Source organism: Sinocyclocheilus anshuiensis, unplaced genomic scaffold, assembly GCF_001515605.1.
Source record: "Sinocyclocheilus anshuiensis isolate Anshui unplaced genomic scaffold, SAMN03320099.WGS_v1.1 scaffold96, whole genome shotgun sequence".
Lineage (NCBI taxonomy): Eukaryota > Metazoa > Chordata > Actinopteri > Cypriniformes > Cyprinidae > Sinocyclocheilus > Sinocyclocheilus anshuiensis.
The window spans coordinates 239,480-253,561 of NW_015554094.1; the positions used below are offsets into that span (position 1 = coordinate 239,480).

The 14,082-nt window shown below is 36.5% G+C and overlaps 2 protein-coding genes and 1 pseudogene across 2 annotated transcripts; 1 reads left to right on the forward strand and 2 right to left on the reverse strand.

Moving 5' to 3' along the window:
• The window catches only part of LOC107669413 (cilia- and flagella-associated protein 61-like), a 40,638-nt pseudogene extending 39,532 nt beyond the window's left edge, over positions 1-1,106 (reverse strand).
• On the forward strand, positions 1,047-10,483 carry LOC107669451 (crooked neck-like protein 1). Its single transcript, XM_016461675.1, has 14 exons — positions 1,047-1,247; positions 1,384-1,536; positions 2,874-2,965; positions 3,042-3,200; positions 3,316-3,482; positions 3,959-4,137; positions 4,229-4,399; positions 4,844-5,035; positions 5,159-5,218; positions 6,483-6,563; positions 7,184-7,423; positions 7,574-7,675; positions 7,744-7,992; positions 9,858-10,483. The coding sequence occupies exons 1-14, from the start codon at positions 1,200-1,202 to the stop codon at positions 10,197-10,199; spliced, it is 2,235 nt and encodes a 744-aa protein (XP_016317161.1). The 5' UTR covers positions 1,047-1,199; the 3' UTR covers positions 10,200-10,483.
• An 81-nt stretch (positions 10,484-10,564) lies between these two features.
• LOC107669452 (N-alpha-acetyltransferase 20) lies at positions 10,565-13,494 on the reverse strand. Its single transcript, XM_016461676.1, has 6 exons — positions 13,376-13,494; positions 12,783-12,807; positions 12,555-12,645; positions 11,437-11,572; positions 11,079-11,224; positions 10,565-10,844 (listed from the first exon to the last, which is right to left on the reverse strand). The coding sequence occupies exons 1-6, from the start codon at positions 13,426-13,428 to the stop codon at positions 10,759-10,761; spliced, it is 537 nt and encodes a 178-aa protein (XP_016317162.1). The 5' UTR covers positions 13,429-13,494; the 3' UTR covers positions 10,565-10,758.
• Positions 13,495-14,082: the final 588 nt, after the last annotated feature.

The following is a 14,082-nucleotide window of genomic DNA, read 5'->3' on the forward strand; positions in this document are numbered from 1 at the left end:
GAGCTGAGGCCGGGCTAGCGTGAGCGGAAGCCCCGGCTTAGCGTGAGGATCCGACGAATGAGCGGCAACCACATGTGACGGACCCCGGGCTGGATTCCGTTTCGTCCACGGTGAAAGTTGATGTATTCCCTCAGCGACCAGCACAGATCAGCTCTAGGCATGACGAAGCGGATATCATCCTCTTTTGGAAGACCAAACAAAGTAGTTTCACTTTCACAACGAAACACACAGCGCCTTCATGACATGGCGATGGCGGCAACAATACTACAGCAAGAATAAAAGTTACGCCTTCTTTCTTTGCGTGAACATTTGGGCGGCATTATGCAAATCTTCCCACATAGTGAGGTAGATATGTGGGGGCATGTTAGAACGAGCCATTTTAGGTAGGTGTGGCTGACTCTTAACTTTTATAAAGAATATCTCTTTGGATTTGAGACTTTAGTCTTTGCAACTTTACAGATCTTCTTTATGCACCAAGAGCTTGTTACACTCCAAAGAGAAAGGAACAATTTAAATCGCATCATATGACCCCTTTAACACTTACAGAAGATGAATGACATTGATTCTCCCAAACACAGCAACAGCTGCAGGACTGATCAGATTATTGATCTCTTCAGCATCTGACCACTCAGTTCTCCTCACAGCCACACTTTCAGCTTTACCAGCAGATGAAGTGATGGTGTTCACTGCAAATCTAATACAATTAAGAAAATATACAAATAGTAATGATTAGATACAGACATAAATTGTGCTATAGCTGTAAAGATTTGCCATTTGTTTTAATTTTTCATGTCTATAGTAGTTACTAGTTCGCACATAGAATTGCTAAACAAACCAATAACAAATCTTTAATTTGAGCTTAGTCGCTTGTACACAACAATAGATAAGAAAAATAATGTTCATTAATTTACATTTAAGACAAATACCTTTCGTGTGAGAATACTAAAAATCTGTTTTTAAAGAAGTAAATCTCAAGTAAACGTTCATCTGAAGTTACAGCTAACCGTTAGCGAGCGTCCTGTAACCATGGTGACTGAGCTCCGTGATGTAGCAGCGGTCAAAGGTTACCGCGCGTCACGGCAGACGCGACGCGCGACACACGGCATCGAAACGAAAGGTTTTAGCGGCTTATCGAAGTTTAAAAACATAAAGAAATACGTAAAGTAGCCTTGTAGTGAAGTGACAGGAGCGTAATAATCATGGCGTCCACCGTGGCGGGTAAACAGAGAATACCGAAAGTGGCGAAGGTAATAAAATAAATAATGTTTTGTGAGTTAGCATTAGCTTGTAAACAACGTGAAGCGGTTGCGTTTCACTGTAAACACCTATTATATAATGTTTCTAGATGTAGTTAATTGAGTTAAACGTGGGTTTTGTGTTCAGGTGAAGAATAAAGCACCAGCAGAGGTGCAGATCACTGCAGAGCAGCTGCTCAGAGAGGCGAAGGAGAGAGAGCTAGAGCTGCTGCCTCCTCCACCCAAACAGAAGATCACTGATGCAGAAGAGCTCAACGACTATAAACTGAAGAAGAGGAAGGTATAACTGCTATATGTTCTGTATATGATCACGACATGTTTGGCAAAATGCATGATGGTATCAAATGGTAGTACAACGGTACTTTGATGCATACCATACATAGACCACAGTACTGTGTGGTTACTATATGCACGTACCGTGGTATTACCATAATGTCAAGAATACACGGTATTACCAAAGTAGTATATGTACCGAAAACATGGTATTGTCAAGTCACGTTTATTTATATAGTGCTCTAACAATACAGATTGTTTTAAAGCAGCTTCACATTAATAAACGGTCTAAATGTTCATCCGTTGTGAAACATCTTCAAGACAATAGTGTCATTATTCAGCTCAATTTAGATCAGTCATGACTTATGAAACTAATTCAATATTATCATGGTATGTGCCACAAAAATACTAGTATGTATATGTACATGGTTTTGTCTTGGTTCATGCTTTAAATAATTGACATTACCATGGTACATTTCCAGAAAACATGGTAATAACATGGTGCATGTCCAAAAAACATGGTTTTACCATAGCACATGTCCATAAAACATAGTATTGTCACGGTATATGCCTCAAAGACATGGTATTACCATAGGAAAAGTCCAGAAAACTTGATATTGTCATGGTACGTGCCCCCCAAAGCATAGTATTACCAATGGACATGCCATAAAACATGGTGTTGCCCTGGTACGGGCTTAAAATATTATATTACCATGGTATATCTCTGGTCCATAGTGCATGTCCAGAAAACATAGTATTGTTGTGGTATGTGCCCCAAAAATATAGTTTTAAGGTGGAACGTGCCATAAAACATGGTAATACCAGGGTACATGCTATTAAAAACATTTTGTTACCATAAGTAATACATGTTATTACCATAGTACATATCCAGTAAACTTGGTATTACTCTTGTCATGTTATATGCCACAAACACATAGTAGTATTACCAAGGCACATGTCATAAAACATGGTATTGCCATGACACATGCTTTAAATACTTTATATTACCATGGTACATCTCCAGAAAACATGGAATTATCATAGTTGATATCCAAAAACCTGGTATTACCATAGTGCATGTCCAGAAAACATTGTATTTTCATGGTATGTGTCCCAAAAAATATAGTATTATCAATGTACATGCCATGAACATGCTTTTACCATGGTACTACATGCATTAAAACATGACATTACCATGGTGCAGCTCCAGAAAACATAGTATTATCATAGTACTTTCAAAAACTTATCATATAGAAAAACAAGAATTTGCCAGGGTCCATGTTCTAAAAATGCAATTGCTATGGTACATATCCAAACACATTCAACTTTTTTCTATCAATTCAGGGTTTTGAAGACAACATCAGGAAGAACAGAACTGTCATCAGCAACTGGATCAAGTACGCACAATGGGAGGAGAGCCTGAAGGAGGTCCAGAGGTGAGTTTCAGTTCGGTGTCTGATGACTGAATCGTAGATTGGAAGTGATTTCTTTAACTGTTTTTATTGTCTTCAGAGCTCGCTCTATCTACGAGCGTGCGCTCGACGTGGATCACCGCAACATCACGCTGTGGCTGAAGTATGCAGAGATGGAGATGAAGAACCGGCAGGTGAATCACGCTCGCAACATCTGGGACCGAGCCATCACCATCCTGCCCCGTGTCAATCAGTTCTGGTAAGCTTCCTTCTCATGATCATATAGACATTAATGCATTCGGACAAAGATACTCTGTTTTTTTTTCTTGTTGTGACTCCTGATTCATTCTTTTGTTCATATGTTTATGCACCAGGTACAAGTATACCTATATGGAGGAGATGCTGGGGAATATTGCCGGCTGTAGGCAGGTGTTTGAGCGCTGGATGGAGTGGGAGCCGGAGGAGCAGGCCTGGCATTCGTACATCAACTTTGAGCTGCGCTATAAGGAAGTGGACAAATCCCGCAGCATCTATGAGCAATATATTCTTTCATAAATAGTCTGTTTCACCAGCTTTATCCAGATACAATACACATACAGTACATGAGTACTATGTAGCAAATCCCAGCTGCCTTGTTTCATTGCACAATGAAACTATATTATCGCTCAACTCTTTATTTAAAGTTAGATAAGTATGTCCAACTTCAACTGCATACATACAGTATACTTGTGTAGAGTGATATGTACTATATGGCAAATATCAGCTGCTTGATTGCTTGTATTGTGGCATAATGCAACTATTATCGCCCAGCTTTAATTTGCTAAATGCACAAGGCATGGAGGTATTATAAACATTAACATCATGAATTTCTGAAAAGCGCTATAGAAATAAATTTGACTTGAAATGCATAAAATATATATAAAAATAAGCATATTATATTATACTATATTATTGTCATTTGAGTGAATGAATGGCTGTTACATAAAAATGTAGTTGTTATCCTTAACGGCAAAGCACTCGTGATGGTCCATCCTGAAGTGAAGAACTGGATCAAGTACGCTCACTTCGAAGAGAAGCACGGCTACATCGCTCGTGCGAGGAAAGTGTTCGAGAGAGCCGTGGAGTTTTTTGGTGAGGAGCATATCAATGAGAACCTCTATGTGGCTTTTTCCAGATTTGAGGAGAAGCAGAAAGAGGTATGAAGTCCTGTGTTCATGTCATCCAGTAAACACGAGACCCTTCTGATGTTTCCTGTTCAAACCTGACCGTTCGCTTTGTGTCTTTTAGTTTGAGAGAGTTCGCATCATTTATAAATACGCTTTGGACAGAATCCCCAAGCAACAGGCCCAGGAGCTGTTTAAGAACTACACTGTGTTTGAGAAGAGGTTTGGAGACAGGAGAGGAATTGAGGACGTGATTGTCAGCAAAAGGAGGTTTCAGTATGAAGAGGAAGTCAAGGTGAATCATTCAACAAAATGTATTATGTTAATAAATGTATTAAATTATTCATAATAATAATTAATATTATTGTAATATGTATTATGTAATGTAACATATTATATAAAATAAAACTAAAATAATATTTTAACATATTAAAACTATATTTGTATAAATGAAATATCATAAATGTAAAATATTTTTATATAATGTATAAAACAGGTACACGTTTTTGATATTATCAAATTATTTTTTGATATGACCAAATTATAATTATTTAAATTACCATTAATCCTTACTCAAAATTTCATAATGAGTAAACTTAGTTCTTATTTAAAAAACAAATGACTTTCTTAGAAACCTTTTGGTCTTTGCTAAACCAGTTTGTAGTTTTAGCCATATTCAAAACATCAGTTTCTTGCTTAATGACGACTCTGTTGCTTATCATAATTTTCCACGCTATAGGCAAGCCCACACAATTATGATGCCTGGTTTGATTACCTGCGGCTGGTGGAGAGTGACACCGATGCAGACACGGTTAGAGAAGTGTACGAGAGAGCGATAGCCAACATACCCCCCATCCAAGAAAAGAGACACTGGAGACGCTACATCTACCTGTGGATTAACTACGCTCTCTATGAGGAGCTGGAGGTCAAGGTATGATAGACATATGAGCTGAAGTATTCAGCATTCATTTTCATCTCTCAGTTAAGCTGTGGAATTACATGTGCATGTTTAGAGTCAGATCTTGGTGTCATAAGTTTAGTCTGGTTTGTTTAGGACCCTGAGAGAACGAGGCAGGTGTTCCAGGCATGTCTGGAGCTTATACCACACAAAAAGGTAAAACTCAGTCTTAATGGTGCTTAAAAACACTATTTACACAACCTCATGTCATTTTTGGTGAACCAGTCCTTAAAATGTTAATTCTGCACTGGACAATTTGCAATAGGACTGTCATGATTCCTTGATTAAATTTGAGTACTCAATTAAAAAAAAAATACTTGATTGCATTTTGCCCATGTCGATTAACCAGCAAAATAGCGCAAGTGGCAGATTCCACAGGTGAGAATCCATGAAAAGCATTATTAGACCGTTTTCTAAGGCTGCAAGAAATATTAAAACCATTAAAAATCATAATAAAGCATAGTGCTGTTGTGAAATCACAAAGGCTGCGATTCAATTAAATATATGCGCTGCTGGTTTAATATGTGCTTTATTAATATGTGTGTAGCTTACATGCATTTCACAGCGGCTCCGTTCACAGTAAATGCTGCTCCACACAAACAGTTATCATTTACATTCGCGGACTCAATCTCCATCTTTGCATGTGCTGTGAGTCTGAGTTGCTTTTAACGTTTTGCGAACAATCTGCACCATTTTATCAGATTTATAAGGTAAATCATTTATAAACCCACATCAACACAGGAGAATACATCATTATCTTTCTAAATATGCTAACCGATCATTGCGACAGAATAAAAGTTTAAACCCTCACTTTGAGTTTGCATGTTTTGATGTCCACATGTTATTGTTTAAGAAATGACAGCGGCTGTAGCATTTCTATCATAAAGATGTAGCCAAATATTAAAGAATAAGTGGACATGAATTAAAAGTTGTTTAGTAAAGTGTAAAAAAAATGTGTCAGGCTGTTGGCGCCCTCTGCAGGCATTTGATATAATACATAATGTATATAAGTTATGATTATATTGTTTTATTACATTATGTATTTTAGCTGTTTTGTTTAATAAAACCATATGATTACTTGCTTTTGATATTTTATTTGAACCAATTATTATTGCCTCATTGCTATTATATATTGATTTTAAGTCATTTGTTCGCTTAGGTCTATTTTAATTACCACAAAAAAATTATCTGATTACTCGATTAATCGTCAGAATAATCGACCGATTACCCGATTACAAAAAAAAATTACAAATTCGTGACAGGCCTAATTTGCAACAATTTTAACAGCTGAAAACAGACAATTATGTCCTTGACACTGTATTTAATCTGTGAAATCCTCAAAGGGTTTTTCATTATGATGTAGCTACCATTTCTAAGTTGTTTTCTAACTATAGCCTGTATACCTTTGTTTTATATCTAGTTTACGTTTGCCAAGATTTGGCTCTTATATGCGCAGTTTGAAATCCGACAAAAAAACCTCCAGAATGCTAGACGAGGCCTGGTAAGTGTTTCACTCTTAAACAGACTTGTATACTTTTAGACTTCTGTTCTGTTTGGGGTCGGTAAGATTTTTATTTTTTTTAAATAAATTAATACATTTATTCAACAAGGATGCATTAAATTGATCAAAAGTGACAGTAAAGACATTTATAATATTACAAAAGATTTCTATTTCAAATAAATGCTGTTATTTTGAACTTCCTATTCATATAAAAATCCAGGAAAAAAAATCACAGTTCCCACAAAAATATGAAGCAGCACAACTGTTTTCAACATTGATAATAATCAGAAATGTTTCTTGAGCAGCAAATCAGCATATTAGAATGATTTCTGAAGATCATGTGACACTGAAGACTGGAGTAATGATGCTGAAAATTCAGCTTTGATCACAGGAATAAATTACACTTTAAAATATATTCAAATGAAAGCAGTTATTTTAAATAGTAATAATTTTTCACAATATTTATTTTTTTACTGTATTTTTGAATACAGTAAATAAATGCAGCCTTGGAAGCATAGATTTCTTTCATGTATTTAAAAAAAAAAATGACCCCACACTTTTGAAAGGTAGTGTACTTCCTACACACTGCAGAGTTTGACCTCTGACCTCTCTCCTGTCAGGGCACAGCCATCGGAAAGTGTCCCAAAAACAAACTGTTCAAAGGCTACATCGAGCTGGAGCTACAGCTGAGGGAGTTTGACCGCTGCAGGAAGCTCTACGAGAAGTATCTGGAGTTCAGTCCAGAAAACTGCACCACCTGGATCAAGTTTGCCGAGCTGGAGACCATCTTGGGAGACACAGACCGGGCCAGAGCCATATTTGAACTGGCCATTGGACAACCACGTCTCGACATGCCAGAGGTCAGAACTTCATATTTCTCTCTCTTTACAGTAATTGGTTCCTTCCAAGCTTTTTCCTCCATATTCTCACTATATCATACTATATGAGCCATAAAAGCTTGATAAAGCCAAAAAAAAAAAACAATAAACTGTTCCATGTGTTTACATCAGGTGCTGTGGAAGTCATACATTGACTCTGAGATCGAGCAAGAAGAGTATGAGAACACACGAGGACTTTATAAAAGACTGTTACAGCGTACTCAACATGTCAAAGTAAGCCATCAAAATGACGTGCTCATTCTAAATGAATATCTGATTCATTTGATTTGGTTGCATTGTAGGTCTGGATCAGCTATGGCCAGTTTGAGCTGTCCATCGACAGTGACGATCGCATACAGCGATGCAGACAGATCTACGAGGAGGCCAATAAGAGTATGCAGAACTGTGAGGAGAAAGAGGAACGTCTGATGCTCCTGGAGTCCTGGAGAGACTTTGAAGACGAGTTGGGATCATTCGCCAACAAGGAGAGAGTCCGGAAACTCCTGCCTGAGAAGGTGAAGAAGAGGAGGAAGATCACAGCAGAGGACGGGGTGAGAGTTTATGCCTTCTTGTGTCCTGTTCATGATATTGTCATGATAGTAGGGCTGTGTATGATAGTATGATTTACTTGTTTTCTTGATGCATCTATTACAAATAGAGTGGGGGAACTATGACGTCAGAATTCGGAAGTGTAATTCGCTGCAGGTTCCTTCAAGATTTTCCTATGGGGTTTTATAATGGGGTTTTTCAATTAATGAGTACAATAAAGCCTGTGGTAAACATAACTTGATGATACGTTTACGTTTTGTTCTACAATGTAAACTGCACACACTCACAGCCCAAACGTTCTTATCTAGTTACTTATTAAAAAGATACGTTTTCAAAAATGAACAAAACTGCTTCAAAATGTGTTGTTTTGGGTATGGATGCATGTAATTTATGTTGTAGAACAAAATGTAAAAGCATCATCAAGTTACGTTTACCACAGGCTTTATTTTACTCATAAATTGAAAAACCCCATTATAGAACCCCATAGGAAAAACTTGAAGGATTCTGACGTCATAGTTCCACCACTCTATTCATCTTGAAACATGGATTTTTGAAATGTGAATTGTGTTTCGGTGAAGAATCAATTCAAAATGTTAAAAATTGAATGAAATGTAATTTGTTAATATGTCATTCAATATTGTTAAATATTGAAACATTGAATTACCTGCATGCGCAAATGTTTGGAGAAATTGTGACACTCGTTTTCTCATTATATCGATTAGAAATCCTGCTGATGCATGCGCATTAATCTTGAAACATGGATTTTTTAAAATGTGAATTCTTTGTTTCAGTCAAGAGTCTATTTAAAATTCTAAAAATCGAATGAATCACGATTCGGTAAAGTATCATTGAGTATTTAAAAAAATATATAAATATTTAATTACTTGCATGTGCAAATTTTTGGAGACATAGTGACACTGGTTTTCTCATTATTATCAATTAGATATCCTGCCGATGCATATGCATCAATCTTGAAACAGATTTTTGGATTGTGAATTGTTTTTTTTGGTCAAGAATCAATATAAAATGCTAAAAATCAAATTAGCCGTGATTTTGGAAATCATCATTCAATATTTTATAGTACATAAACATTAAATTACTTGGTTGCACAAATTATTGGAGACAAAGTGACAACCGATTACAAATCCTGCTGATACACATCCATCGATCTTATAACATGGATTTTTGAATCGTTTGATTCGGTCAAGAATCGAAAAGCTAAAATAATACTTTAAAATGCTAAAAGTTGAATGAATCAAGATTCAGTAATGTATCATTCAATATTTTTAAATAAACATTAAATTAAATTATTAACATATGTGCACAAACCATCGATAAAGTTGCTGACACATTTTCTGACACAACAAATTATTTCTAGACCAAGAAAAGTCATGGAAATAAATACATTTAAAAAAAGAAATTGAATATGGAATATTTTCTTAGGTGTGTTTAACTCAGTATTTATATTTATATATGATTATATTCCAAGTAGTCTGTATATGCACTAGGGATGCAACAATAAAGTTAGCCCATGGTTCAATGTTTTTTTTACCACGGTTTTCGGTTTGGTTCTGATGGCTTGGGACATCAGTGTTTTTTGCAAATAAAAATGCAATTTTTAAAACAAATTAACAAAAAAAGTTTTCCTTTTTCTTACCTAAGACACATTAGGAGAAGCATTTACATAATCCTATTAATACACTTAAAAATACAGAATTATTCATTGAAATCTGAGTCTCATTGTGAATTGAATATTTTGCAGAAATCATTCCTGAATTGAAAACTTATGAATTGTTAATTGAGCCGACCCAAAGATTCACGCCCCTTTCGACTAGTCATCCCTAACACATTGTCTTTTGTTTATCAGTCGGATGCAGGTTGGGAAGAATATTATGACTACATCTTCCCTGAGGACGCGGCCAACCAGCCCAACCTCAAACTGCTGGCCATGGCCAAGATGTGGAAGAAACAGCAGCAGGATGAGGATGAGGACGAGGAAGAGCAGGAAGAAGAAGAACAGCAGGTTCCACAAGGGAAGGAAGCACAAGAGAGTTCAGAACCAGAGGAGCAGGGACCTGCGGCCCACGGAGAAGAGCCCGAAAAAAAGTATGACGATGAGAGCAGCAGTGACAGCGAGAGTGATGGTGGCGACCGTGAAGATGACAAAGACGAGACGGAAGAAACAAAAGCAGACACAAAAAAACTCTGAACCGGTGTGGTGGAACTTAACACGTTATTTGTCTCAGTTTCTTTCTATCTATCTCTTTTCTTTTGTAACAAAATAAAGGTGTGAACCAAATGTGCCAGTCACTTACTATCATTCAATATGGCGTCCCCCAAACCGATCGTCGAAGAATCAGAGGGAATCATATCACAAACGTTTGCACAGTTGTATAAACAAGTATTTTTATTTACTGAAGCTGTGCATGGACATATGCTATGACACAAGTTTATTATAATTGTTTGTTTCCCCTGCCTTATTCTGACTGCCTTTGCAATGGAAAACGCGAGAAATGTTCAACCTGCACAAGAGTCTTTAATATTTTATTTAAAAAAATACAAATACACCAAGTGTTTGCTTTAACCTTTTTATTTCATGTAACTACAGTCCTTCAGTTTCAGCTTTATTAACCCAGTAGAATTATAATTATTAACCCAATTAATTCAAAGCAGTGGCTCTCTGACATTTCAAATCAATTTTGTGACCAAAAAAAGCAAATGTCTGTTTTCCCAGTTGAATGTTGATTTCAGAGAGCCACATGTTAGTGTTATTCAATATCTTCTGGTCGGACGGGATGTGGAAGCGGGATTATGGATTTCTTCTCTGTGTCTCTGGATAAAGCTTTCCTCATATCTGTCAAACGAAAGAATGGTACAATAAGACTTGTACGTTTTCTGAAGAAATGCGAGTTAGTTTAGCTTGCAAAAGTCTTTGCCGTGATGCTAAAATTCTGGATGGATTGGTAATGTTGCAATTTAAGTCTCTTTTTTTGGTCCATTTTATTGTTTGCCAGGTAATAAAATAAATAAATGTCTTTAAAACTGAACCCAAAATTTTGAACAGCAGTGTAATAAGTGAATAACCCACCATATGCATCTTCGTCAGGTTCACCGTTACTGGCGGAGTAATACTCTAAAACTGTTCGGTACACGCTGTAGCCGAGCTGTTTGTACATATTCACAGCAACTTGATTGGAAACTCGCACAAAGAGATCCACAAAGAATCCGCCCTTCCTAAATAAAACGCAAACAAAACTCGTTTAGAGTAAAAATACACAGATACTGTAGCCAATACTAATATTTATTGTAATGTTATGGCTGATAATGATATGATTTCAGATTATACTGTTCTGCCTGTTTTCATTTTTACATGCATTTATTTAGTAGATACTTTTATCTAAAGGAAATTTCAAATGAGGGATGCTACAACACAAAGTGACTTGTACCTTTCTGAGATCTCCTCTAACATCTCCATGAGTTTGGCAGCCAGACCCAGGCGTCTGAACTCCGGTGCCACCGAGAGAGCGGTGACGTGCCCGTGCCACTCGTCTCTAGTGACGGACCCCTCTGCCTTTCCCATGACTACAGGATGACCGTTAACATACAGGTTATAAATACTCCAGTCTGACAGTTTTACATGAAATCCAAAAGTATCCTAGTTCCTAGTAGTGCTGTCAAAATTAAGACGTTGACACATGCGCTTCATTTTTTCAGCTGAACACATTAAAAATATTTAACGCACTTAAGCAGGGGTGGAGCTAGGGTTGGCCACCCCACTCACAACTGCTGCTTCTGTCTCTTGACAAAAATTGTGTTTATTTAGATGCAGAATGTCTTTACGACCACATCAAACGGGAGACTTTCAGACGCATCTATGTCGTCAGTTAAATCATGAAGTTACCATTAAAGCTGCCTTAAAACTGCATGCATGTGAGTATATGAGTCACATTTGTCTCTGAAATGCAGTGGTTTTCAAACCTGTCCTGGAGCAGCCCAGCACTGTCTCCAGGCCCAGATTAAGAATTCAGAGGCCCCTGGGCACCATGTCTTGTAAGGGCCCCCCACCCCAAACAATCAAGGTCTTGAATTATATGGTACTATTTGTTGGAAACACCTCTAGCTTATACAGGATTTACACTGACAGGTTACAGCCTGTGATCACAACCTGAATGAAAAATATCAACACCTGTAGATATTCTCCATCATACAGGATTTACACCACGATTGCAACAATGCGATTAATTAGGTTTTTTTTAATCAATTGACAGCATTAGTTCCTAAATGTCTATCTTGCATCAAAATGTAATAATTTGTTCTGCCTCTGAAACAACTTTCCATTTAAGATTCAGCCCATCCCCTTAAAACATCAGGATGAATTCTGATCTAATCTTGTTTTGCACAGGAACATGTCAGATTTCTAAAGTAAAAAGGTCTTTCTATATTCCCCAGAAGTCATGTAGGTTTGGAATGACATAAAGGTGAGTAAATAATGTCTGAATTTTCATCCTTTACATGCACTCAACTACAAAGTGACAGAAATCAGAAAGAGACACGTTTGACTCACTGTAACCCATCAGTTCACCGCCTGGAGCCTCTGCTACTATGAAATACTCCGGCCAGTGAGCCAAATATTGAAGATAGAAAGGAATTCCATACTGTTCAATTAATGAAAGTTAAGTAAAAAAAAAAAAAAAATATATATATATATATATATATAATAAACAGAAAAGCGACAATGTAACTGCCAGACTGATTAATATTTGATCATTTTGAGGTGTGTTTTAAAGGATACAGTTTCTGTCAAGGGGTCCAGATTACTGTGGGATAAAAATACACAAGTTAATGTAAATATTACCACAATCTCATATATCATGAGCAGCATATAGAAACAAACCTATAAAAAAATTGAAATACTACAGTCACACGTGGTCTAAAACAATATTAATAGAATGATTATTAACATTTATACAGGTAAAATTCCGATATCACTATATGTTTATCCAGATCATGTTCAACATGTAGACAATACACAAAATAAATGATCCAGCGCAGTAAGCTAACCAAAAATACCATGTTTTTTGAACAAGTACCATAGTATTTATGGAAGTACGCTCGAGTACCGTGGAAATACTATGATACATGATCAAAAAAAAGGTACTTTCTTACGGTTAGTATACTGTACTGCATTATTTATATTGATTACTATCTACATGTTGAATATGATCTGAATTAACATCTAACAAGCCTTGCAACAGAGAAGGTTGCTGATTGTTAATACCATGGTATTATCGTCAAGCACATTCAATGTACACCGCTACAGTACTTTTTTCTGAAATGGTAATTGTCAGCGCTATTATATAACTTGTAATTAATTATATAACTCACATATTGTTGAATTTAAACAGATCATCGCACGTGAAAGCTCGTAATGTTGTCATTCTCCCGTGTGTGCAGGGCGACGCTCTGACCTCTCACCCCTACGTCACACATGGGACGTTTCGTTGTCTTTTTAAACAGCGACATCTGTCGGCTCGATGGAGAAATACACCGGCGGATTTATTCATTTAATCGGCTGCGTTCTACTGAACGGGAGTCAGGCCCTTATTCCTTACCAGTAACCATAGCAACAGTGACCAAAGTAATATCAGAGATGGCCAGGTCCGTGAAACTGAAAGGCTTATCACTTTCTGACACGACAAGAGTCCAAGCCGCAAGTTCATCCGTCAAAAATCTTCAATAACCGACAGCAGCTTTTATATTTGGGTGGAGAGATGACACATGAAATTTTCAGATGACACACAGCTGATTTAATCAGTAATACTTTTAATAATAATTTATTTACTAATATTTGCTTGTTTGTTTAAATTAACTAAAAAATATAAAAATAATTAAATAACATTTTATATTAAATAAAAATATTTCAATTTGTTTACAAAACAAAGGCACATTTTTTTAAAAGACATTTTATTGTTTATGAAAACAGCACAAAACAGTATATTAATAGTTGAGTGCAGCAGTATTTTTAGACACCATACACAGCTTTCCCTGAATTTATTCTTCACATTTCATTGCAGTTTCATTTGTTTAAGACT